We start from the raw sequence: 27,003 nt of genomic DNA on the forward strand, positions 1-27,003 counted from the left end.
CTGATGCAGAGAGAGCCTTTCTGTTAGTGGCTCAGCCAATCAAAACTCACTTTCATGCTTTTGAAGTTTCAAGAACTCAGGAAATGAGAAGAATGGAAACACCGCCACCTCCTGGTCACAGACACAATCTCACCGTGTCCACCTCACTGCCCTACAAAGAAAAGATTGAAGGAAAAGACATGGTATTTGATGGGCACAGTGTCTATGAGGTTCAAAGTTACAGTCAGAAGAGCCTTCTCCTATTTACACTTTTCAAAAAAAATTTTAAATGTTTATTTTATTTATTTTGAAAGTGAGAGAGAACATGCCCATGGGTGCACACAAGTTGGGGAGGGGCAGAGAGAGAGAATCTCAAGCAGTCTCTCTGTTGTCAACACAGAGCCCACCTCAGGGCTTGAACTCAGAAACTGTGAGTCAGCCCTTAACCAACTGAGCCACTCAAGATGACCCTCTTGTTTATACTTTTCATTGTTTCGTTGTTTCTTGAATGACCTTTAAAGCTAGACTGGTACCAGAGGCTGTAAAAGAATTGGCCCCATGTGTAACAGATTGTGTTTCTCTTTATAATAGGCAAGAGACTCAGCAGGGGACACTTTAAAAGGACTAGAGCTCAAAAAGAGGGAGATCAAATAGGGTATAGCTGCATCTGGAAACCTCACTGACGGGAGATAGGGAATATAAGAAATCAATTTCTTCAAATAATTTAATGCCTAGCTACAGGGACCAGCTGTGACCAAAATTCAGGGTCACAAACATGACAGATCTTTGGAGGGAGGGAGGAAAACCCAGAACATGGGCGGTGGTGGGGGGAAGACCTCTCCATTTCTAGACCGCAAAGGGATCAGAAAGTCATTGCATGTGTGTTGGGGGAGAGTAACTATTATTTATGCAAAGCACTTTTTATGTACATAAAAACATACAGTAAAAGTAAGTCTTCCTTCCTCACTTATCCCTCAGTACCACAGTTCATTCACACAGGCATATTCCCGTGATATACACACATTCACTGTTTTTAGCCAAACCTATACACTCCATGCTGTGCTTTGTTTATTTTCCCCCATGCAAAATATACCTTGGCATATATATGCATAGCATACCATTGCATGGATAAACCGTATTTTACTTAAGCAGTTTTGTATTTTTGCAAGTTTAGATTATTTCCAGTCTTTTACTATCCCAGATTATGCTGAAATAAAATTTCCTCCCTCAAAGGGATTTGCCAACATGATCAAGTATATCAATAAAATTATTGAAAGTATAAAAGCTATGACAAAATAGCCATGCCTCTTTCATTTCATAAGTGTTGCCAACATGCCTTTAAACAAGCAGTAGTAATCTACATAGTTACAATGTGTCAGCATCTGTTTCTCCATTCCCCCTCCAGCACACTATATAACTAAACTTTTTAAAAATCTTTCTTAAATTAATAAGTAAAAAATGCTAATTCAAAGTACCATCTTTAATCACTCTCTTATTAGTGAAGCTGGGATTTTCAAAATAATTTTAAAATCTATTTACATGTCTGACTCTGAAAACTCTATTCAAAATTTGTTTGTTACTTTTGAAGTCAGAGCAACAAGAAATCAAACTCCAGGTCTATGGTTTATTTGCTGTGAGTTTCTGAAAAAGCTGTTCAGTAACTCTGTTACTTTAGTTTTCTCAACTGAATAATGGGGAATGAAGAGGCATACCTGCTTCTAGAACTGCTGTATCATATGTATTGACATAGATTGCATATATGTTTATACAGTTACATAAAATTCAAATAATTGCTAGAACACAGCAAACTTGATTAATATTAGCTATTGCCGGTGTAATTTTCTTTTAGAGAGTTAATCGATTTACTGATTTTAAAAAGCTTTTTATATTTTAAAGTTACATTTTTTCTGTTTTTGAGTCTTTTGTTTCCATTTTGGCATTTGAATTCGGCTTTTTAATGGTGTTTCTGCCACGTAGAAATGTTTGCTTTGATGGGCTCTTATTTATTGTTTACTATTTTGCCTGAAATTTGAAATTTGAGTCATGCTTAGGAAGTCTTTTGGCAATTCATGCCAAGATTGTTTTTTAAAAGTCTTGAAATTTTCTATTATGTCTAAATTTTAATATTTTCTGTCTACCTCTTGGGATTACTTTGATCTAGCAAGTAAGGTTAGGGGTCAGTTTCTTTTCAAATGGATGGTCAATTGTCCCAACATTATCTACTGATCCATTGTTTTCTATTTGATACAAATTACCTTTGTGGGATAATAATTTCCCATTCCGAATTTGTTTTTCTCTTCTCTTCATAGTTTCTCTTGTTCTATATATGCTAGTACTATTTTTAATTATTCCAGCTTTGCAACATTATTTGATGTGTGATAGAGTTTTGGCACCACCACTTATTATTCTTGGTTCAAAATTGTTTCTGATTTCTTTCATATTTGTCTTCACTTGAATTTTATTTTCTTTAAATATTTTTATTTATTTCTAGGAGAGAGAGAGAGACAGCGTGAACAGGAGAGGGTCGGAGAGAGAGGGAGATACAGACTCTGAAATAGGCTCCAGGCTCTGAGCTGGCAGTCAGCACAGAGCCCGACGCGGGGCTAGAACCCACGAACCGCGAGATCATGACCTAAGCGAAAGTAGGAAGCTTAACCGNACTAAGCCACCCAGGCGCCCCTGTCTTCACTTGAATTTTAGAAACAGCATGTCTAGTTTCAAATTTTACAAATAAATATGTAAACATTTCAAAGTAACATATTCTAGGCAGTCTTGTATTACTACAAAAATAAGAGCTATTGAATTTAGAGAGTAGCTAATAATATTTCAATAATGATATTGAAATTACTAGTACTAGGCTAAGGTATCTATGGCAAAACTAGTATTGCCTAATTTGTTTGATTCTATGACACTCCATGGGATTTTGTCATTGAAGATGTATTTACCTTGGTGAGTTACCACCACTTGTACAATTTCTCTTCTGACTTGTCCAAACAGCATGCTTTGCCCTCCGTTAGCTACAACCCAGAAAAAAAAAAAACATCAACTCTCAACTGCACAGCTTTGATGTTACTCCACCCATTCTCTTAACTCAGTAACCAGAAAATATAAGCTACCCAGAATTGGCAGTACTAACAGTTCATTGCTTTTTGACTTTGGGTAATTTCTTAGTGATCTAAAAATCATTGCACTAACTTGTATACTATTTATTATCTACTGATATGATTTATTCTAGCCACACTTACCAAACTCTGACTGTTATAAATCATATTTCACAGGCAGTTTTTCTCTGTCACTGAGTATGTGTATCTCAGAAAGAAGGTGAAAAAGGTAACTGCAAGATTAGTGCAGAAACTCCGTGCAGGAAAAGAACTACGAGAACCAAGGAGCTGAGTGGGTGATGTGTAACAGAGCCAGAGGAGATGACTCAGTTGTGAGTTTGATGAGAATTTTGATGCAAATTTTAATTTTGATGAGTTTAACTTTAAAAAATATTTTCAATTTGAAATGATTGTAGATTCGGAAGCTTCCAAAGACATACAGGGAGGTCATACATACTGTTTACCCCGTCTACTCCAATGATACCTAAACCAGGAAATTAACATGGGTACATTCCACAGAACTTATTTAGATTTCCACAGTACTGCTTCCCTTGTGTGTGTGTACGCATACACATGTGTGTAGTTCTGTGCAATTTTATATATGTACAGATACATGAATTCATGTGTATTATATGCATAGATCTTCTGCCACAATCAAGATGCGTAACTGTTTCCCAAATCTTCCTCATGCTACCCCTTTGTAGCATGACATCGTTAAGCTCTGACAATCACTAATCTGTTCTTTATCCCTACTATTTTATTTCAATAAGGTTTATAAATAGAATTGTATAGTCAGAACTTCTTGAGATTTTTTTTCATTCCACGTGAGTATACAAGCATGAGATCTCTCCAAGTTATATATATATATATATATTTACTTCTGAGGGATATTCTATTCTATGGTATGGAGGGGCCATGGTTTGGTTAATCAGTCACTCATTGAAGCACATTCGGGTTCTTTCCAGACTTTGGCTGCTAGGAATAAAGCTGTTATGAATATTCATGTACCGGTTTTTGTGTGTGTATAAACTTTCATTTCTCTAGGATAAGTGCCCAAGTATGCAATTGCTGGATCATATGGTAAGACATATTTAGTTTTTAAGAAACTACTGCACCATTTTCCAGAATGCCTTACCAGGTTATATTCCCACATGCAATTTGTAAATGATCCAGCTTCCCCACAAATTTGTCAATATTTGGTATTGTCACTAATTTTTAATTTAGCCATTGTGATAGGTGTATAGTTATATCTTGTTGTGGTTGTCTTTTTTACATGTTTATTTATTTATTTTAAGAGAGGGGAGTGGCAGAGAGAGAGGGAGTGAGAGAAACCCAAGCAGGCTCCGCGCTGTCAGGCTCTCACCCGAGGTGAGGCTTGATCTCACAAATCGTGAGATCATGACCTGAGTCAAGATCAAGAGTCTAACGCTCAACTGACTGAACCACCGAGGTGTCCCCCACTGTGGTTTTAATTTGCATTTGTCTGATCAATAATCACATTGAACATCTTTTTGTGTGCTTATTTGAAAGATAAGCTTATCTTTTCATCTTCTTAACAGGGTATTTTGCAGTGTTAGCTAACAGTGTATTAAGTCATGTTAGCTAACTTAAATTTAAATAAAATCTTGGAAGAAGAAAAAGTAAGAGAAAGTATATGGTGAGGCCTGGCACAGAGATATAACTATGTGAGTTATATAGGCATGAATAAAATGTCATATGTAGGGAGGCGGAAAAACATAAGGAGAGGTGTGGAGTTTTTTTTTTTTAATTTTTTTTTAATGTTTTATTTATTTCTAAGAGAAGGAGAGAGAGAGCGTGAGCAGGGGATGGTCAGAGAGAGAGGGAGTCACAGACTCTGAAACAGGCTCCAGGCTCTGAGCTGGCAATCAGCACATAGCCTGACGCGGGGCTCGAACCCACGAACCGCGAGATCATGACCTAAGCGAAAGTCGGACGCTTAACCGACTAAGCCACCTAGGCGCCCCTATGGAGATATTTTTAAAGAAGGTATTGTAAGCCCTGGGAAAGTGCTGAAAGGTCATTGCTGAAATGTCAGGGAAGTTCTCGTCTCAAGGCCGTTGAACATGATAACCCTATGAGAACAGAAGCCCATGGTCTCCCAGAAGCCAGTTAGGGAACAGACCCCACTGTAATGGCCTTGAAACTGCACACCTTCCCTACATGCTTTCCCGTAAACACCAGATGTGAGTTTGGTCTATGTCTGGAGGCTCCTTGTGTTTTCCTCCCATGCTTTAACACTCTTTGATGTTTATGCCTGGCGAACAGGAAATAAAGACTATGTGCAGTTTGCTGCTGCTGTTGTTTCACTGCCAGAGGCAGCCCTACACATCTGCTCAGTCTGCGTCTGAGAATTTTGTCTTCGGTGCGTGGCTCCAGAGAGGAGTTGGCCTAGGACTCACTAACCATCGAGAACGCCCAACAGCTAGTGACTGGGAGGGAGATCAGAGGGTATGCAGGAGTCAAGGTGGTTCATCAGGGAAAAGGAGAAGAGAGCTTTAAGAGTAAGTGGTCACAAAAGTAAGTGGTCACAACTCATGTGTCAAAAGTTTCTGAGAGGTCAGCTATGGGGGGACGCCTGCAAATTTCTGTTGATCTAAAACACAGAGGTCATTAGTAGTCTTTTTGAAGGCTTAACCAGTGGAGGAATTCAAACTAGATCCATCTATACCCTTTAATCCAGAAATTCCAATGTATAAGCCCAACAGCAGTGTATAATTACGTTCACCAAACGTATATATAAGAATATTGGTGCAGGGCACCTGGGTGGCTCAACAGGTTGAGCGTCCCACTCTTGATTTTAGCTTAGGTCATGATCTCATGGTTCATGGGTTTGAGCCCTGCGTCGGGCTCAGTGCTGACAGTGCTGAGTCTGCTTGGGATCCTCTCTCTCCTTCTCCCTCTCCCTCTCTGCCCCGCCCCTGTTTGTGCTCTCTCTCTCTCTCTCTAAATAAATACAATTTAAAAAAAAGAATATTCATGCAACGCTGCAAATGAGCAGGCAAATGGGCAAAATGAATCTATCTACGGGATTGTGGTTTCCCCAGAAGAGCAGGTAGTGACGGGAAGGGGACATTAGGGAGGGTCTCTGCAGAGCAAAAGTCCATACACGACAGAGCAACAGATGCAGCTTCAGTCTCTGGAAGATAAAAATCCTTCGAACAAAGCTTCCCAAGAGTCCCTGTTACACCAGGACCGATTTGGGCTTTGACGCTACAGGCTGAAATGACTTTCGCACTACAGGTCAACATGGGAAGCCATTTAGATTTCGGGTCTTCCGCTTTAATGTAATCATCACACACCATTTAAAAAAAATCTTTTGTGAAACGTCTACGGCAAGGTAAAAGAATTGAAGATAAAGATGCTTTTGATGAATGACACTGTTTGATATGTTCTCGGAGCCAGAGAAATAGCATTTTCCTTACAGCGAAGCATTGACCTCGAAACCCCCGCCGCCTCAGGCACAGCCCCCACTTCTTCCTTCCTTGCTGCTGCTGCTCTCCCTGGTGTTCATAGCCAGGGGATGCCTGAGATCTGAGGTTTCTGTGGGGCTCCCACAGCTGCCGCATCACTGTGGTATCTCTCAGAGCACAGAAATACACTGCTGAGTCCCCGAGTTGTAATGCCCTGATGGTGAGGCTGATGGATCTGTCTGATTTCTGGAAGTTCAGAGAATACCGCCCCTCTGTTGCGTTCCGCTCACCGTAGGACTCCTGATGAATAAGGAAAATCATTTCCCCACTTGGTGGTTGTTTGTACCAGAATAGATAATAAGTATTACCACCGGTTTCATATACACAATCCAAGGTCACAGCCTCCTTCTCTGACATAGAAATTGCAGGCTGGGCTTGAGTTACCTTCTGTGCCATGACGGATCCTGCAAAAAGAAAAGAGAGAGAATTAGGCTGATTCTCTTGGTAGTGGCCCTAAGGTTTTAGGGAACTCAGGTAGGACTGAGAGTTCTGATTCCCCTGTTCACTATTTTACTCTCCTAAACCCCACCAGACAACAACGACCTGCCTCTATCCCCGAATGTGGGACTCAGTGCAGCCTGAGGCTGGACTGGAGGCCATCCCTGCTGTCCCTACCAAGGCAGATGGAGGCTGTGACTATTCTCAGCAGGCTAGGTAGCAGCATGTTGGAAGCTCTTCCTGTGAGTGAAATGTGCTGTGTTCTGTCTCAAATGCAGGTCTAAATGCTGTCCTGTGCCTCAGAGGGCATACACGCATGCACACACACACACACACACACACACACACACACACACTTAAGGAGCTATAAGGTGCTTCGGGCCAGAACAGGAAATGTAGTTTGCTATCAGTTTCCTTGTGTCACACCGTGGCTTTGTTGACATGATGGGAGGGTCTAACTTGCCTTTTTCAGTCTTTTTCTAATTTAATTCACAAAAATTATATCTGGACATGTACGTTAAGTAAACTGAATTGTAGGACATCAATGGTGCCACCATTTGCCGTCTTCAGCCAGCGCATCTATGATGGACTGGTGAGTGTGAAAAGAAATACAATTTATTGTGATTATGGTGACTTCTGAGAACAAATAGTCATCCGTCTTTCTGCACAGCGTATGCTTGTGTCCCCAGCCAAAATCTACAGTGAAATATACTCATAGATTTTTCTTCCAGACAAGAAGATAAAACTATTCATTCTCAGTCATCATAACTTTTCTTCTCACACTGCAAGGCATTGGTTTCTGAGGAATTTTCCATTGGATAAAGTTCTTTGTCTGTTTAATGCTACCACAGCAAGTTTCCTGATCGACAAAATTTGGTCAACTGCACATGTCTTAATAGCAATCAATAGTAAGTCTGGTAGAAAAATCTTGCTTTGGGGGCTCCTAGGTGGCTCAATCGGTTAAGCATCTGACTTCGGCTCAGGTCATGGTCTCAACTTTGTCTCAGGTCATGATCTCAGGGTTGGTGCTATGTGCTGACAGGTCAGAGCCTGGAGCCTGCTTCAGATACTGTCTCCTTTTCTCTCTGCCCCTCTGCCACTTGTCCTGTCTCTCTCTCTCTCTCTCAAAAATAAACATTTTTTTTAAATTAAAGAAATAGAAAAATCTTACTTTTGAATATTGCCCCCTGCAGTCATAATAAGGTCAAATTCACCAGGCCATGCATTCTTATTTTCTTATATCAAAAGTGTAGCCATTCAAAAATTGCAAATGTCACTTCATCTCCCTGTTGCAGCAGCTGTGTCTCAGAGGCCCTCCCTGGAAGCATCCCTCACTAGCTTCATGTCTTAGCAACATGGAAGCTGGTGTCTGATTTGCTTGGCATCAATGTGCTGATTTATGACTGTGATTCAGTTGACTGCAGCTTTTAATCACCGATTTATTTTCTCATCCCTAAGTGAATGTATCAGTTTAGTGACATCGAACGTCCATGTTATATAATGGGAAAATATAATTTTTTTAGAAGTCCAGGATGGTTCCACTATCAGAAAAATGTTGTCTCTAAGAGGAGGGATTTGACTGCAAGGAGGCATGAGGGGACTTCTGAGGTGAAGGAAATGTTTTATACCTTGTTTTTTTACTTGCGTTTATATAAATCTCAAGACACACTGAACAGCACATGTAAGATCCATGCATTTCATTGTAGACAAAGTTAAACTTAGATAAAAAAGTGAACCACAATAAAATAAAATATACAGAGAAAATTCGTCCAGCTTTCTGTAGGTGTTGCAGAAGTTTATTTACACTTTTTAATTGTTAGGGAATAGCTGTGGTCTGCTGTGATCACAGCCCACTCCCACCCCTTCTGACAACCACTCGAGACTGGGAAGCAACAAAAGCTGGCGGGACATTAATATGCTGCGAGGCTAAAAATACACAAAAGAAATGACTAAACAAAACGGCATACCATGCAGCTCTCAGAATACAGGTCTACACGGCTGCACATAAATTATACGAATAAATTTCACAAAGGTAAGATTGTATAAAAGAAGCCAGCTATGAACGTTTAGACATTTACATAGAGTACAGAAGCAGAGAAAACTATTCTGTGAGTTGAGGGAAGGATAGTGATTCCTGGAGGTGGAAGACACAGGGAGCAGGTACAAGAGTGGCCTGGCATGGGGGCGCCTGGGTGGCTTAGTCGGTTAAGCGTCTGACTTTCGCTTGGGTCATGATCTCGCGGTTCGTGGGTTCGAGCCTCGCGTCGGGCTCTGTGCTGACTGCCAGCTCAGAGCCTGGAGCCTGTTTCAGTCTGTGACTCCCTCTCTCTCTGACCCTCCCCTGCTCATGCTGTCTCTATCTCTCTCCTAGAAATAAATAAAAACATTAAAAAAAAAAAAAAAAAGAATACAATTATCTAAAAAAAAAAAAAAAAAAGAGTGGCCTGGCATGGGGGTAGTGTCCTGTTTTTCAATACGCATGCTGGCTCCAATATGTGACCATTCATCTAGCTCTATAATTATTCAGGTACCATTCTCCATGTATAGGTTGTTTTACTTATTTTGGTTCCTTTTACTGAAGTATAATTTATCTGCAATACAATGCACTGTCCCTATCTGTTCATTTCAATGAGTTTAAGAATTTTATGTACTTGTATGATCAGCCCTCAAAGAAAATCGAGAATATTTACTTAACCCCAAGAAGTCCTCTTGTGACCTTCTCCAGTCAAACCTTCCTCCCCAGGAGAAACCACCTTTCTACATTTAACTAAGCTTAGTTTTTTCTGTTCTTGAATATCATGTAAATGGAATCATACTGCATTTGGTAGGAAGGGTCTGGCTTCTGCCAATTAACGTAGATTTTAGAGATCCGTCCTATTGCTGTATGTATTGGTTGGTGGTTCATTTCTTTTTACTGCAGAGTAATGTTCCTTATATACCATTAATTATTTATACGCTCCCCTGTGTGTGGACATTTGGGTTGTTTCTGGTTTGTGGTAAAGAGGAGTAAACCTGTCACAAACATTTTTTTATGGGTCATTTGCTGAGTTGTGTTTCCACTTCTCTTCGGTAAATACCTATTCATGGACTTGGTGGGCCATAGCAGTTTCCCAAGGTGATGCTACCAGTCTTCCTTTGACCAGCAGTGCACAGAAGATCCAGCTGGTCCATGTATTTGCCAATATTTGAGGTTGTTGCCTGATTTGTTTTTAGGCCTTCTAGTGGAGGCGAACGGCATCTGAATGTGAATTTAATTAGCATCTCCCTAATGATTAATAGTGTTGAGTATATTTTAGGTACCTATTAGTCATCCTCTTTACAGATTTTATTATTATATTATCTTTTTATTGTTGAGTTATGAGAATTCTTCATATTTTCTGGGAATAATCTTTTCTAAGAATTTCTTTCTGGAATATATCTGTCCTGATTTTAGATTGCTTACTGTTTCCTTTTTCTTTTTTAAATATTTATTTATTTTTGAGAGAGACAGAGCATGAGCAGGGGAGGGGCAGAGAGAGAGGGAGTCACAGAACCAGGAGCAAGCTCCAGGCTCAAACTCAGGAATGATGAGATATGACTTGAGCCGAAGTTGGACACTTAACCAACTGAGCCTCCCAGGTGCCCGAGACTGCTTACTGATTTTCTTTTTTTTTTTTTTTTAATTTTTTAATGTTTTATTTATTTCTAGGAGAGAGAGAGAGACAGCGTGAGCAGGGGAGGGTCAGAGAGAGAGGGAGTCACAGACTGAAACAGGCTCCAGGCTCTGAGCTGGCAGTCAGCACAGAGCCCGACGCGGGGCTCGAACCCACGAACCGCGAGATCATGACCTAAGCGAAAGTCGGACGCTTAACCGACTAAGCCGTCCAGGTGCCCCGCTTATTGATTTTCTTAAAATTGTCTTTTGATAAGCAGAAATCTTAAGTTTTGCTCATGTCCACTTACTAATTTTCTTTTATGGTTAGTATATTTTTTACTATGCCAGGAAATCTCTGCCTACTCTGAGGTCTCACAGATATTCTCTAGTGTTTTGTGCTATTTTTAGAAGTAGCATCTAGATTAAATTAAGCATTTTAATGTATCCTAGCCTGCTTTCAAATAGTATTATTTCCCTTTATGAAGATGTGTTTTTAATTGCATCTGAATATGCTATAATACCACAACATATTGTTTTTATGTTGCCTTAAAGAAACATTCGTTTTTTAAAGTAAATAAAGTTATTAAAATTACTAACCAAACTTTAAAAAATTCACTCAGGCATCTGCCCTTTCTAGTATTTTCTGTGTCTTTTTGTGAATCTGAGTTTCCATGTGATATTATTTCCCGATAGTATGAAGACCTTCAATATCTCTTGTACTACAAGTCAGCTGGAAACACATAATCTTTGATTGTGTCTCTTTGAAAATATATTTAGAGGCCCCTGGGTGGCTCAGATGGTTAAGTGTCTGACTTCGGCTCAGGTTGTGATCTCATGGTTCGTGAATTCGAGCCCTACATCAGGCTCTGTGCTGACAGCTCGGAGCCTAGAGCCTGCTTAGGATTCTGTGTCTCCCTCTCTCTCTGCCCCTTCCCTGCTCGTGCTCTCTCTCTTCCTCTCTCAAATAAATAAATAAATAAATAAATAAACATTAAAAATTTAAAGAAAATATATTTATATTGCCTTTATTTTTAAAGGATATTTTTGCAAGTGATGAAATTCTAGGTGGTCATATTTTTGTTCATTCAGTACTTTGAAAGTGCTGTTTTATTGTCTTCTTACTACTGTTTTTGGTTGCAAGTCAGTTATCATTTGTATTTTTATTCCTGCATGCATGTAATGTGGCTATTGTTTTCCTTTGAATGCTTTTTAAAAAAGTTTTTAATTAAGTTTATTTATTTACTCGAGAGAGAGAGAGAGAGAGAGAGAGAGGGAGAGAGAGAGAGAGAGAGCAAGCTGGGGAGCGGCAGAGAGAGGGAGAGAGAGAATCCCAAGCAGGCTCCACACGGCCAGCATGGAGCCTGATATGGGGCTCAAACTTATGAACCGTGAGATTGTGACTGGAGCCAAAATCTAGAGCTGGATGCTTAACCATCTGAGCCACTCAGGAGCCTCTTCCTTGAACTGCTTTTTAAGATCTAATCTTTATTTAATATTTTTTTTTCAGAATTTTGACTGTGACGTGCCTAGATGGGGCCTCCTTTGTATTTATCATGCTTCGGATTCTCTGAACTTCTTTAATCTGTTCACTAACAATTTCCTTCAAATGTGAAAATTCTCAGCCATTATCTCTTTATATGTATATATAAATTCCCCTCCCTGAAATGGTCTCCTTAGGGGTATCTGGACCATACTTGCATGACAACAGCCTCACCCCTTATGAGGGTACACTTACTTACGTAACTTGGTTCCTGAAATGCCGTCTTTTACTTCTTGTCACATCATTGTTTTAGTCCAGTGAAGTATTTTCTTCTAGAAAGCTAGGCTTAAATGCTTAATATTCATAGCCAGGTTATCTTCATTCCAGAGGCATGTTTGTGGTATTTAGCTGCCTCCTGTTATGTTGTTTTATTAGAGAATTCAGGAATCTCAGGTAAGGGTTTGGTGTCTGTTGGCTTTTTTGTCTAGTTTCCTTTGTAATTATTTGTGCTAGTGAAACAGCACAGGTATAAAAGGGTCATTTCCGCAGCTCGTTATTTCTCTATTTCTCTAGATTTGGATTTACTTTACACAAAGTAAAATTGCATTATAGTAAGAAGTCAAAGCATTGTAATTTTAAAGCATTGAGGCTTTGTTATTACAGACGGCTGTGATAGTTTCTTACTTAGGCTCTGAGGAACGGTGTCTTCCATATAATAGCAATTGCAATGACCAAATCAGCTGAACACAAGAATAATTTTCCAATGACAAAAATGCACATTGAATAGATTTTCTCACCTGTTACAATTAACTTTGTTTTAGCTCTTATTAAAATTAGGGTCTTGGTAGAGATAGGCTGGCAAGGTTCTCCAGCTGAGCACATTACGTAGCTGCTCTCAAACTATTGTGCATGTTCCGGAATCCCTAAGCTCAGGCATTCATTCCGGAAATTTACAGTTATCTGTGATGTGCAAAACTCTGTAAAAAGCACATAAACCAAAATAAGATATGATTTCTATCTCAAATTGCTTTCAGTTGGCGAGGATCAGATAAGTGGAGCAGATTCCATTTCCTGCCTATACTCCCTGTAGCCCAGGCCCAGGCAGGTGGAATGAGGACTCAGACAGGAAATAGATAGCTGAGGCATTTATCACTGGGCAAATAAAACCTATTTGAATATCTTATTTCTAGTGTTTAGATTTGTGTTTGCCCTTCTATCTCCCTCTCCCTTTCTTAGGCCTGTTTATCAAATGTTTAATCTCTATCGCTCAGGTGTCTAACAGCCGGTGTGAAGGAGTCCAGAATGTTAGGGAGGAAGGCAGAATTCATCTTCAGGGTTGAGTGTCCAGACATTCACCTAGAACTTTCTCCCTTCTCATTTCATCACATCCGTTCTCTGACTTGCTTCAAGAAAGATTTAGTATTCTCTAGCCTTGGAATAAATAAAATTCTTTATTGCTAGATCTTAAATCTCATCAAGTGAGTTTCAAAATCAAAAAGTTGTCCATTTTGCCTGAAATTTAAATTATTTGAGAAATGATCTCTGGAATGTGATCAAATTGAAATTTATTTTATTGTGATTAAATTGAGGTTCTTGAAGCTCATTGCCACTGTCTCTGCTGGCTTCCTTTGAACCTTTTTGTCGTCTTCTTCTTCTTCTTTTTTTTTTTTTTTTTTTTTTAATTTAGAGGCTAGGGTATGAAAGTCTAAGGCTGCCCTGGCCTTAGAAGGGTTCTTTTCTCCCTACTCCCCAAAGCTAAATAGTTTGGAGGTGAAGTGATGTTTCTTCAGCTTTTGCTACAAGATCCTCATAGAGCCAAAGTACTATGCTTTTATCGTCCTTGAGCTGAGTGGGGAAAATGTAGAAATAAAATAACTTAGCTTTGCCGAGTGCCCTAAATGCCTTATATAATGCTTCAGGGATACAAAAGTGTAAGCACACTTCAAAAATGTATCATCTTTTGGGGAGCATAATATATAAACTCATAGCCAGGTAATTAATTCTGTGTAGAAAGCTTGGATGAGCCTGGGCTGTACCCTTTGCTGAATGCACTGGTTTAACCTCACTTCTCTGAACCTTTGGGCTTTTTCATCTATGAAATGAGATTAATTCTCTGTACCTTGGCTTGCTCACATTATCATGGGGAGCAAATGGGATAACGCTTATGAAAATGCATTGTAAAATTAGGTGGTACAGTTGAAATACTTTAAGAATATTGGGTAACTTATCAAAGGCAATAATTAGCTGCAGCACTTTTCACAGAAGAGGAGAGATCACTGTGGGCTGGAATGATCAGAATATTCTTCAAGAGGAGTGGTCTGAGAAAGTCTCCAGGATCAAGGGGAGAAATGATGGTAAGTACTCAGGTAGGGGTGATTCTGGGAGAAATGGGCTATACGCAGGGCTATTTAAGGAGGACAGTGAGTGCTCCCCAGCTTCATTCTGGAGTCAGACTTAATCTGCTGAAGCAGAAAGTTCCTGATAAAACTGTAGAGTCCATTGAGATGCACACAAAGAGCTTTAACCTTACTACTCTAAACAAAGGGCGGTCACTGATGGTTGTTAAACAGTGGATTGATGTGATCGAAGCTGTGTTTTTTTTTTTTTTTTCAAAGAAAGTATTCGGTGGGATGTGCAGTAGGATCCAGGGAGGAGACCTTGGTACGAGGGAAGCTAGTTAAAAGGCTGTTACAGAAAACCAGCTGTGAGACGCTGAAGGTCTCATCTTGGGGCAGTTGTAGAGAGAAACAAGTGCTAGAAGGACGTTCAAGGCCACCTGGTAGCATATTGTATTCCTGGAACTGAGAGCAGAGAATATTTGCAAATCTGTATCACAAATAGCTAGGTCCTCTATTGAGCAAACACTTATGAAGACTCTGTTAAATGAGGGCACAGTGTGAGGGACAATGGGGATATGAAAAATAGATGGAATATATATTGTGTTCTCAGAATTCAGTTAATGGGGCAAATAATGTATAACTTTTTAAATCTTATTAAAGTATGATACACATACATATACAAAACTTAAGTGTACAGCTTGGTGAATTCTTTCAAAGTGAAGTCACCCATGTTCCTAGCACCCACATTGAGAAATAGAGCATTACCAACATCCCAGAAATCTCCCTTTTTCCATCTCTCGTCACTGTCTCCCCGTAAAGATAACCACCACTTGTTCTCTCCCGACTTACAATTTCATAGATTAGTATTATGTATCTTTTGGGTCTGCCATCTTTCCCTCAGTAATATTTGTGGGATTCATTCTATACAGAGAATATAGCAAGTTTATTCGTTCTTTTGCTGTGTAGTCTGTTATCATAATTTATCTTTGAGATTGCTGATGGGCGTCTGGGTTGCTTTCTAGCTTTAGGGTATTGCAATTACTGATGCTGTACATGTTCTTATTCTTGTACATGCTTTGTGAATGCACAGGGGTCACATTTTGGGGCTATATACCTACAAGTATGACTGTTGGATCTTAGATTAGGTCATGGTCAGCTGTAGTAACTATTGCCAAATGGGTTTCAATTCTCAGCTTTCCATTGCCTTCAGTGGTATCTGAGAATTCCTGATGTCCCAGGTTCTTATAGACACTTGGTGTTGTCTGTCTTTATCATTTTACCCATTGTTTCCTGGTGTTGTTATAGGTATGAATTTTCAGGACCACAATACAAGATATCAAGTGGCAGGCGCCGGGAAGGGTTAAAGAGTGACTGGAAAGTTTAGAGGAGGGATTATATCTATTGTTTGGTATGAAAGCTAGGCCTTCTAAGGTAAGAATGGTGACTATACATTCTCTAGGACCACTCTACGTTTTAATCATCATGCAGAGAAGTTATGAAATAGCAATGATTCAGTGTCTAGGCCGCATCTCCCAGCAGCAAAATAGATCTCTTTCTCTCCTGCTATGCTCCCCATTTTCCTTCCAGAATGTAAGATCACAGGAGGTACAGACAGGTTGCCAGCCATAGAAACACGGAGCAGGTGCTCTGGGCAATTGCAACAATGAATCAGTGACCAGAGTAGCATCCATATTCCTGCTGATGAGCAGAGGAGTAAGAGACTGTCTTGTGCTTTGGGAGTGGGCGGTACTTTCTCCTGGTTTCTTGGAGCAGGTTAGAAAGCTCATCCCACTCCCGAGACAGCTTGCATTTTAACTGGATACAGGATGAGAGTATCCTCTTTGCTAACAATGACCTCATCTCAGGGAAAATTCATCCATCAGTCATATTTTAAGTATATTGAAAAGTATTCACATACTCTTAAACTACAAGAGAAAAAACCCCCCACCATAACCTATAGAGATTTAGTGCCTCACAACTTATCTGTTAGCTGAATATTTGCTCGGAGGAAAAAAAAATGCCATTTCCTTGTTCGCTTTTATCTTGACATGTGGAACTTTGCCAGATGCTCATTCCAGTAGTGCTCAAGGTTGAAACCATATCAGTTTGAAGGCTTGTGTGACTCTTGCTCGTGTCTTAGAGTATTTTTTCTTTGGCCTGTCAGTAAATATGAGGAAATATACCTTAAATTGTTTAGTTAGTGGAATAAAGTGGCCCTGCCTATCCCTAAGTAGATACAGGAGCCACTGTCCAAAAATTTTACTAAGTCCCTAAGTATAGGAATTTCTGTTATGACTCAATACACGCATTTCTGAAATACCTCCTTGTCTTCCAAACCACATACATTAATTATGATGGGAAATGTGATAGGGAAAATCCTAAAAATATACATCTAAGATTATATTATTATACATCTAAGATTAAATTGTATTCTTGGGAGGGGGGGAGACAGATTTCTAGAAGGATTAGCCTAATAATTGTTAAAATATTGGTCACGCATCACATTTGGGTCTAGCCCAAATTTTGTTCCCAGCTGGTTATGTAACCTTAAGTAAGTCACTTGACATCACTAAACCTCAATATTGTCATCTGTCGAATGAGAATTTGGTAGTATCCAGAAAGAGGTGGGGAGGAATTTAAAGTGGCCCAATGCCCATAAAACTGTACACACGGTAGGGGCGCCCGGAGTGGGGTTGGGGAGCTCATTTGGCTAAGAGTCCGACTCTTGATTTTGGCTCAGGTCATGATCCCAGAGTCATGAGATTGAGCCCCATGTCAGGCTATGCACTAAGTGTGGAGCTTGCTTAAGATTCTCTCTCTCTCTCTCTCTCTCTCTCTCTCTCTTGCTCTTTCTCCTTTTGTCCCTCTCCCCCACTCACTCCCTCTCTGTCTCTCTAAAAAACAACAACAGCAACACCACCTCCACCACCAAAAACCTAAAAATCAAAGCTGTAAGCACCATAAATATTTGGGAACAAATAGAGTTTAGTAAATGAGTAAAATGATTTGTAAAAAATAAAAAAAAGCATAATTTTAAGACTTGTACGGTATTTTAATGCACTATGTTATAAAATCCTAAAGGAGGAGACTCTGTTACCTAAAATATATTCCCAATACTTATTAAAATGACTGGCACATATGAATAGGTACCAGAAGTTTTCTTGAATGAATATAGGTATAGCTTAGAATGATAATATCTTACTTTGGTATAAAGCATTATTTGTAAGAAGCATTTTCTCATATTTACTCAATTGCATGTCCACAAAGAAATGTTAGCAGCATATAAAGGAAAAAATAAAACCAAAAATACCCAGCAACGTCTAACTTAAAATATACTTGAGTTTAAAACAGCAGAGCCCCTGTACATGAATGCTTTTAGCAGTATTATTCATAATAGTCAAAAAGCGGAAACAACCAAAATGCCCATCAAAGGATGAATGGATAAAGAAAATATGTGGTATCCATACAATGGATTATTACGCAGCCACAGAAGTACTAAAGTACTGGTATATGGATCACCTTGAAAAGATGATGGTGTGTGAAAGAAGCCAGACACAAAAAGCCATTTATTATAGGAGTCTATGTATAAGCATATCTGTAATCTAAATTTGCACCTAGATTGCCTCCTTCCATTCCTAGCTCAAAGTAACACCAGGGTTCTTGAGGGCAGAGGCACGCCTGTAGCCATGGCCAGCACGAGACACTGAATAGAGGGAACTCATTCTCCCGACCAGACTGCCCACCTCCAGGCCCCTTCTGCGCCCCTCCGGGTTTGTGCCCAGCTCCCCCTGCAGCCTCTCTCACTGTGCCTCCTCCCGGGACGCAGTAGTACACAGCGGAGTCTGACATGCTCACAGAGCGTTTCTGCAGGTGGAAGGAGCTGTCACTCGTGACAAGGCTGGCAACAAGACTGGCCTGAAAACCGTGACGCTCTGCCCTCTGGTATTCTGAGAGGCTGTTCAGGAGGCACTCAGGCTCTTTGTTTCGGTACTGGACATACCAGAAAACAAAAACGGTATAGCCACTCTGGTAAGTGCAGTTCAGGGTCAAAGGCATCCCTTCAAGGAGGGTAATAGGGCCTTCTGTCTGGGTCACTGAGTCTCCAGGGGTCCCTCCTGGGGGGGAAAAAAGGTAAAGACTTTGTTATATTGATAATGTAAGGATAGTCTCCAGTTTGGCAGAGGTTAAAAGTCGTCCTATAATCAAGGACTAGAACATCTTAGGAATTTTGAATAAGTGTAACTTACTCAATATCAGCAAGATTGCAAGTTCTGAGTAGGAAGCAGACAGCATGGCTTGTAGAGAAGCAGCGGAAGGTTTCATTTGGGGAAACACCCAAAGCTGAGAGGGCTGTTCCTCTAGTTTCTTGATTCTTTGGCAGAATCTTCTAGAAAATCATGACTCCTGTGTTAAGCAAGACAACCTATCCTGCAAGATCATATCACAGGCTCTAAAAAAAGACATATGTGCTCAGAAACAGAAGATGAATTTGTGTCAGACCACCAACTGAAGGGAGCAACGCCTTCCTATGATTCCCCTCTGACCGTGCAGGCTGCTTTACAGCTAAACCGGTATTTATCCTGGAATGGAGCTTGAGTTGTAGACATAGAAGGAAGTAGGTGTCTCGGGTGAGGGGGAGCACTCCAGGAAGGAAGCACCAAACACTTTTTGCAGACTTCAAGGTGATGCCTGAGGCTGAGACAGTGGGTAATCCTCTGTCACCCTCTTAAAGATGCAGGGCAATGTGGCTGCCTAAATCTTCCTAATCCCAGCATCTAATGTCTTTTCACGCTGAGTATTAAGTTAGGTTTAGGCTGTAGCAGTATACTTAGGTTATACTGAAAGCATACAAAAGGCACGATCTGAGATGTTTTCTTGACATATTCGTCCATTGTTCCCCTTGAACCAAGGGATTCTCTACTGAAAATGTTCTCCCTTCTCTCTCTTTCCTACCTTTGCATAAGTAACTTCTATTCATTCTTTAAGAACCAGTTCACGGGGCGGGGGGGGGGGGTTGGTTGGCTCAGTAGGTTAAGCATTTGACTTTGGCTCAGGTCATGATCTCACCACTTGTGGGTTCATGCCCCACATCGGACTCTGTGCTGACAGCTCAGAGCCTGGAGCCTGCTTCAGATTCTGTGTCTCCCTTTCTCTGGTCATGCTCGCTCTCTCTCTCTCTCTCTCTCTCAAAAATAAATGAATATTTTAAAAATTAAAAAAATACAAATTCGTTGTTTCATCAGAGACTGAATGAGTAAGCTGGGACAGAGCCTAATAATGCAGATCCTCAGAGGTGCTTTAGGTGATTCTGATGTAGGTGATGTTATAGTTTAAGGTCTGGCATTTGAGAACCACTGCCTTGTATAAATTTTCCCCATCATCCCCCACCTTTTTCACCAAACATGTACATAAATACAAATGCCCCAACTTTCTCCCCAAGCACATTTTCAGTAGTATGAAACTTCATTAAGAAAATTATATTCGTACTATATGATCCAGTAATTCCACTGCTGAGTATTCTCCCAAAGAAAAAGAAAACACTAATTTGAAAAGACATATGCACCTCTATTTTTATAGCAGCATTATTTACAACAGCCAAAATATAAAAGCAGCCCAAGTGTCCATCAATTGATGAATGGATAAAGAAGATGTAATACAGACAGAAAGAGATAGATAGATAGAGCTATAAATGTACACAATGAAATATTACTCAGCCATAAAAAAGAATGAAATCTTGCCATTTGCAACAACATGGATGGATCTAGAGGGTATTATGCTAAGTGAAATAAGTCAATCAGAGAAGACAAATACCATATGATTTCACTCATATTTGGAATTTTCAAGAGAAAAAAAATGAAGAAAAAATAAAGGAACAACCCCCCCCCCACCACCAGACTTAACTATAGAGAACAAACTAATGGTTGCCAGATAGGAGGTGGGTGGGGTGATGGAGGAAATAGGTGAAGGTGATTAAGAGTACCCTTATCATGATGAGCACTGAGTAATGTATAGAATCATTGAATTACTATATTGTACACCTGAAACTAATATAACACGGTATGTTCATTATACTTGAATTATACTTGAAAACTATATTCAACATGTATTTATTTTCCTAGGAGCAAGACACAAATGAGTGAAAAATTGCTATGTATTTGATAATAGAAGTACCCATTTTTTAAAAACAAAATTTCAGGGCCTGAACATGCATCTCTCACTTGGACAGGGAAAAATTATGACTTTCTTGTATGTTCTCATTTTATTAATGGAGAGATTGAAACTTGGAAAGCACACAACTAATACGTGGCAAAATGAGCTTTGGATCTTTGTCTCCATCGGCACACAATGTTTCCACTCCTCAGCTTTAAAAGGAAACATTTGGCTGAAACAGTTCTAAGATTCTTTCTAATTGTCTTTTCTGTGCAGGAATGAGAGGAATGTGAAAATCATCTCACACATCTCAAGCACCCATCTAGGTCACCAGGAGGTTGTCCATATGAGACCTTCTAATTCTGAGAAGTCTTTCCTCATCCTCAAGTGTCCAGTGCTTAGCTTTTTCCCTAATAAAATTGGAACTTGACGGGTCTTTTGGGCTCATCTATCCAAGTCTTTCTTTTCAAGTAAAGGACATAGAAGGCTGCTACGCTGATGATGTGCCCGAGGCCATACAGCCAGTATTGGCAGATCTGAACCTGGTATTACAGTTTCTCATTCTAAACTTCATACCCTCTGTCCTGGCACAAGACATTCCCCCCCCCCCCCCAAAAAATCATGAATTTGAGAAGGTTCACTTTTCATCTTGCCTACTTTTCGTAGACTCTCCTTTTTGGGCAGACATAACCACTAATGCTACCCACTCTAGGGCTTCTAAGAGGCAGGTCTGGCAGAGTTTGTGAAAAGGCTGCAGGTGCCTGGTGAGCACTGTGCTTCCGTTGCACAGAAGTAGGTAGCGGTGTCTGCAGTCTGGGAGGCCGCGATGGACAACGAACTGCTTTTGAGGGAGGTGTTCAGTGTGACTCGTAGTCTTCCGCTGTTTTTCTCTCTTTCGTTTGAACGTATTAAAATCAGCAGGGCAAGGCCTCTGCCTGAGTCTTGTTTATACCACTGTAAATTGTTTATACTGGTTTTATAACTGCAGTTCATGGTGGCGTTTTCACCCTCCTGGACACTCAGGGTCTGATGGTCCCGTTCCTGTTGGCTGTTCACCCCTAGGCAGAAACAGAAGGCCAGACACCGGGAGTCAGTCACTGTCTGTTCACTCTCTGGTGTTTACATTTCCTTCCCTGATTTTCTGGTACATTTTCAGCTTAACAGGAAGACTCTTTCCCTCAGTCTTGAGGGCTCCGAACGTTGGGCACCCTGTTCCCATCACTGTGGTCACCCTGTTTCTATTACTAAGAGCCCCAACTCACTGGCCAGTTGAAGCCATAGGATCACCAAAGACACTGCCAGGAGTTTCTCCATTCTGCTTCCTCACTGGGATCACAGGAGACTCGGCTCTGGGGCCTGAAGTGCAGCCAGGATCCTCATTCAAAACAGTCAGCTCTCTTTCTGGGGTGTATTTATGTCTTCCCTCTGGAACCCAGAGTCTCACCGAGCCAATCAGAGGCAAACCCAGGCCTTTGCTTTCAGTACACACATACTGGTTTCAAAGGAAGGGAGTCTGAGGAGAGGCACCGCCATCTTGTGGCAGCAACATCATCTTGCCAACAGAATGGGCTCTGGAAACGTAAAGAAATGCGATTCAGAAAAAATTACAAGGCAATGGTGCCCAGCTCGCCGGCATGTTCTCACACGGTCCTTATTCTGCGTATGTTGTAGGATCCTAACCTCTCCTCATAAGGACACCAGCCATGTTGGGTTAGGGCCTACTCTACCGATCCCATCTTAACTTAATTACCTCTTTAGTAACCGTATCTCCAAATACAGTCACACTTTGAGGTACTGGAGGTTAGAACTTCAACACACGAATCGGGGTGGGGAGACCACTCCTTTCATAACAATGAGTATGTGATATTTCTGTTTCTACGGCAAGAGGCAATAGTGTACGAGAAGGGAACAAACTTTGCAGTCAGGCCATTGAGGTCAGGTTTAGACCTACCCATTCAGTAGCTGTTTATATCATGTGTGTCTATATTCTCTTGAGTGTAAAATATGGATGATGAGTAATAATTCTACCTTTTTAGAGTTTTGAAAATTCTTGATGAGATAATAAAATGCTATGTAGAGCAGAGCCGGACACTTACTAATGATTCAAAAATTATTATTGTTATAAGCAAATGGGCCCTGATGTTGAGCAGTCAAAAGGATTGGGGGACATCCTTTAGAGTATTGGATAAATATTTTCAAGGATGGACTTTAAGATCTTTTGTGTGTAAAATAGAGAGGGAAGAGGGGAAGAAAGAAATATAAGGAAGGAAGGGAAGAAAGGAAGAAGGGAAGAGATTGTGGACTGATGATTGGAGAGTGCTAGGAAGTACTTCTAGAAGGTTTGTGTCGGGTGACTGCCACAGCAAACCTGGTTGTCTGTCACTATGAGACAAAGAAATATTAAAGCTCTTTGAGCAAGGAACTGATGTTATTTAAGAAGTTTACATATTAGTCTGTCTGCTCTCTTCTACATAGTTTTGAAACAATTTGTGAGGAAATTTTTGACTAGTGGTTAAAAAGATGACCCCTGACTCTAAGAAATTAAGGGACTTGTCCACTGCCTCAAGAGAGTCTAGTTCTCTTACTATTTGTATCTATTTGGCTGTATACATTAAAAGTCTGTGGAGACACAGAAAAAGGAAACAGAGACTCCGATGTCTTCTGGGGAGAACTGTGAGCTTAGATAGTGACAGGGAAACTTTGCATTCTAAGTGTTAATGGAAAACTACAGCAACAAATGAAAAGGCAGGGTTGTTGAGGACTCAGACACTTTGAGAATGAAGTTTTGGGTCACCCTCCAAGGCAAATAACCACAGTATCAGTGAGATTATGGCCGAGACCAGGGGAAATAAAAAAAGGGTAATAACATGGGGCACCTGGGTGGTTCAGTCAGTTAAGTGTCCAACTCGATTTCAGTTCAGATCATGATCTCATGATTCGTGAGTTTGAGCCCTGAATCAGGCTCTACACGGACAGTGGATTCTATCACCCTATCACTCCCACTATCTTAGGATTCTCTCACCCTCTCTCTCTGCCCTTCCCCTGATTGCTCTCTCTCTCTTTCTCTCTCTCTCCCTCAAAACAAATAAATAAACATTTAAAAAATGGGTAGTAACAGAAGGGAGCTCTCTGTGACAGCTGCAACCTCATGAACAAATCTGGAATCAAATAGTGTAGCAGCTTCTACATTTTCTCTTTGTACTTTATACGTGTGTGTTCTTTTGTATATGCTGCCATTTTCTTCTTTTTCCTTCCTTCTCATCATTAATTTATATATAAATTGTCAAAGATAAACTTTATAATTTAGTCTGTATATAACAGCATATTCAGTGGTATGTCCTCTGAATTTTAGAAATGATTAACATAGCAAGAGATGTATAGTAAATATAGATCTCCTCATTTTCGGGGAAAGGGTAAGAACTTCTCTTGTTCAAGGATAGCTTTAGCTTGTTACATGGAAATATAGTCATTTCATTGTTGTTTCGAAGTTAGATGTGTGTGCAGAGGTACATATGAAAGATCAGATGGATAAAGTGTGCCGATTGTCAACTTACTGCCTTTCTCTCTTATTGCCAAATCCACCCTTCAGTCCCCCATTTGTAATCCTGGCCCCAGAACCTGTGAACATCTCTTCTTCACTGGCTGGCATAATATCAAGACCATCAATAAGAGGAACCTCGAAAGACCCTGCGGGAGGAAGAAACTTCTCTTCTTGGTTCTGGTATGTCTTCACATTTCTTGTTCCTGCAGTTTTTGGCCAGCCTGTGGGACACAGCGACATTCGCCTGGTTCAGCAACAGCCCCCCCCCCATCGGCTTTCTGGCAAGTTCACGAGTGCCTCCAGGAAGTTCAGCAGCACTCCTTTGCTAGCTTCCTATACATTTTGTTGGAACCCAGGTCGACGTGGTCCTGCTTGCCAGTCTTTTTCTCTGGCAATCTTTTGTCTTAGTAAACTTCTCCACCATCCAGCAGGCTACAGCCACACATTCCCCAATGAGATCTGAATCCCTGGGGGTATGTATTACCATATGTCACTACTTGGGACGTCTGGCTAGGTCCTAAGATAAGGACTTCTCCCTACTTATGCTATTTCTGTGTTCTTTAGAGTTCTTTTTATTCATTAGTAGTTCATTCTCTATTATCAATACATAAATATTTGTATTAAAGTTTCCTTGTTTAGATTACTGGGGGTGTTTTTTCTTCTGATTAGACCCTGATTGAGATAGGAGGAGTTCATAACGTGCGTGAGAGGAAAGGCCTCAGGCAGAGGGATCAGCAGTCACACGCCAGGAAACAACAGAGTAACTTTTAAGAGTAACTTTTAATGTGCTTAGGTATGTGGTGATGAGCATATGCAGGTGGTTTGGGGCGGCAGAGAAGTGAAACCCGACCACTGGAGAGTTGACTTAGGCCAAGAAAAAAATGGTTTTTATACTTTGCTATATAGTCTACATTTCAAAAGTCTTTTTTTCCAGGTACTACTAGACAGAATAAATACATGTACATCTTTAAAACTAATGAGACAAGGTAGATAATGGGAATTTCCTTGAGCACATTTTTGAAGCTAATCTATGGCTAATTGACAACTGATGATATTATATCTAAGAGGTAAACTCAATGTCAGTGTCCAGAGAAAGAATGCCCCACTGTGGCGATACAGAGAACTTACACAGAAATATTTTCTCTAACTCCTGAAGGGTTTGTGCTTTGCTTCTGTTATGAAATCAGTTACTGTGTCACTCAGAACACAGTAATACATGGCTGAGTCTTCCTCTTGAGCTGACGGTTTCTTCAGATGGAAAGACGTCTCACGCTGGTTAAGACTGGCTGTGAAACCTTTGACACTTCCTCCTGAGATGTGTTTCAGGAGTAACTGGAGGCCTTGTTTGGGGTACTGGACATACCAGAAGAGCACAGGACTCCCAGAATATGAGTAGTTGCACTTGACCTGCACTGGGTCCCCTTTGAAGACAGAGATGTGGTCCTCGGGCTGGGTCACTTTCTGAGCTCCTATTCCTCCTGTAACAGCAATTCAGGATCAGGGAGAGTCTTGTAGACTGAGAAGAATATTACCTTTAACTGATTCGAAATCAGAAGACTAGAGAAAGAGAATAAAAAGGGATGTACTCACTGAGTGTGAACATTGTCACAAATACAGAGAGGAAGATGGCCATCATGTCTGAGCTGTAGGGAAACGGGAGGCTCTTTTCTGGAAACAATTCAGCAACATGAATGTTGACAGAATTGTGAGTTTACCAGCATGTAAAACAAAAGCTCTTCCTCAAAGAGCTGGGTGCTTTCCGGCTTTCTACCAAGTTCAATTTATATAACATCTTCCTCTAGAGGCCAAATTTGATACAGCAGGTAATCTCAGTCTTCAGGAAGCCTTGAAATTCTAAAACAGAATGAGGAGGGATTTTCCTCCACAGTTAATAAGACAGAGTATAATGCTATACTAGTTAAAATAGCATGTTACTATAAAGGTCCAGGTAGAGAGACCAATGGAATGGAATACAAAGTTCAAATATACAAATTACTTATGGAAATTTAGTTATAATAAAAATGGGGAAAAGATAAAAAAATTAAATATGCCTTCATAAATGGAGAATGATTTAGAAAGTAACAAATAAATGTGATGTCTACCTTAATATCTGTTACAAAATAAATTCCAAGTGAAATAATATTTAATATTTTAAAATAAAAGATGAGCTCTTTTGTTATAAATTTAGGATGATCATAGATTGTTTAAGCATGACAGTTAGAAAGCATAAGAGATAAATCACATTTCATACAAATTTAAACTTCTCTACATGTATGCTAATGAAATGCTTAAACATTACTTGATTAAGTTATGTTCCATCCATCATCATTGATTCTGACCTTTCCCAGGCCAAGAAATGGCCCTTTAGAATTTTAGTTTTACAAGTTTTTTGTTTTTTTTTTTAACTGGCCATTAACAAAGGAACAACCATTTGGCCTACCAAGGAGGCAATTCTTGAAAGATGGTAGATTGAAAGTGTCCCTGCTTGCCTGTGCTTAGCCAAGGAGCCCCTGTGGTGACCAGGCAAGCTATGCCAAGAGAGCTCAAGTAGGAATCCTATTTGGGGTCACATATAAATCTGGGGCCAGGTATCAGGGAACTCCAGGATGCAAAGCAGAAAACTATGGATCATTAAGAGAGCTTGGCCTATAGACATCAGTAGACCTCTAAGAAGGAAACTATTCTCTTGAGAAAGCCTTTCTTCTAGCGCCCAACTAGCTGAAAAGAAAGTAACAGGTAGGCTGGATCCCATCTGTCCTTAATGAAGAGGAGTACAAGGAGATCAGAGAGAAGTTTTTTTTTCCTTTTAGTTTTTCAGCAGGGTATTGACATTACTGCCGTATCAGTGTC

The 27,003-nt window shown here is 40.3% G+C and overlaps 1 gene segment (V, D, J or C); it reads right to left on the bottom strand.

Moving 5' to 3' along the window:
• LOC120240454 overlaps nt 1–25,865 on the bottom strand; it is a 499,568-nt gene extending 473,703 nt beyond the window's left edge. Inside the window, 2 exon segments of the C gene segment in view lie at nt 25,353–25,631; nt 25,744–25,865. Coding sequence covers nt 25,353–25,631; nt 25,744–25,789 — 325 coding nt within the window.
• Between the last annotated feature and the right edge of the window lie 1,138 nt (nt 25,866–27,003).

The sequence above is a fragment of the Hyaena hyaena genome, unplaced genomic scaffold (genome assembly GCF_003009895.1).
Source record: "Hyaena hyaena isolate Hyena2069 unplaced genomic scaffold, ASM300989v1 scaffold_256, whole genome shotgun sequence".
Taxonomy (NCBI): domain Eukaryota; kingdom Metazoa; phylum Chordata; class Mammalia; order Carnivora; family Hyaenidae; genus Hyaena; species Hyaena hyaena.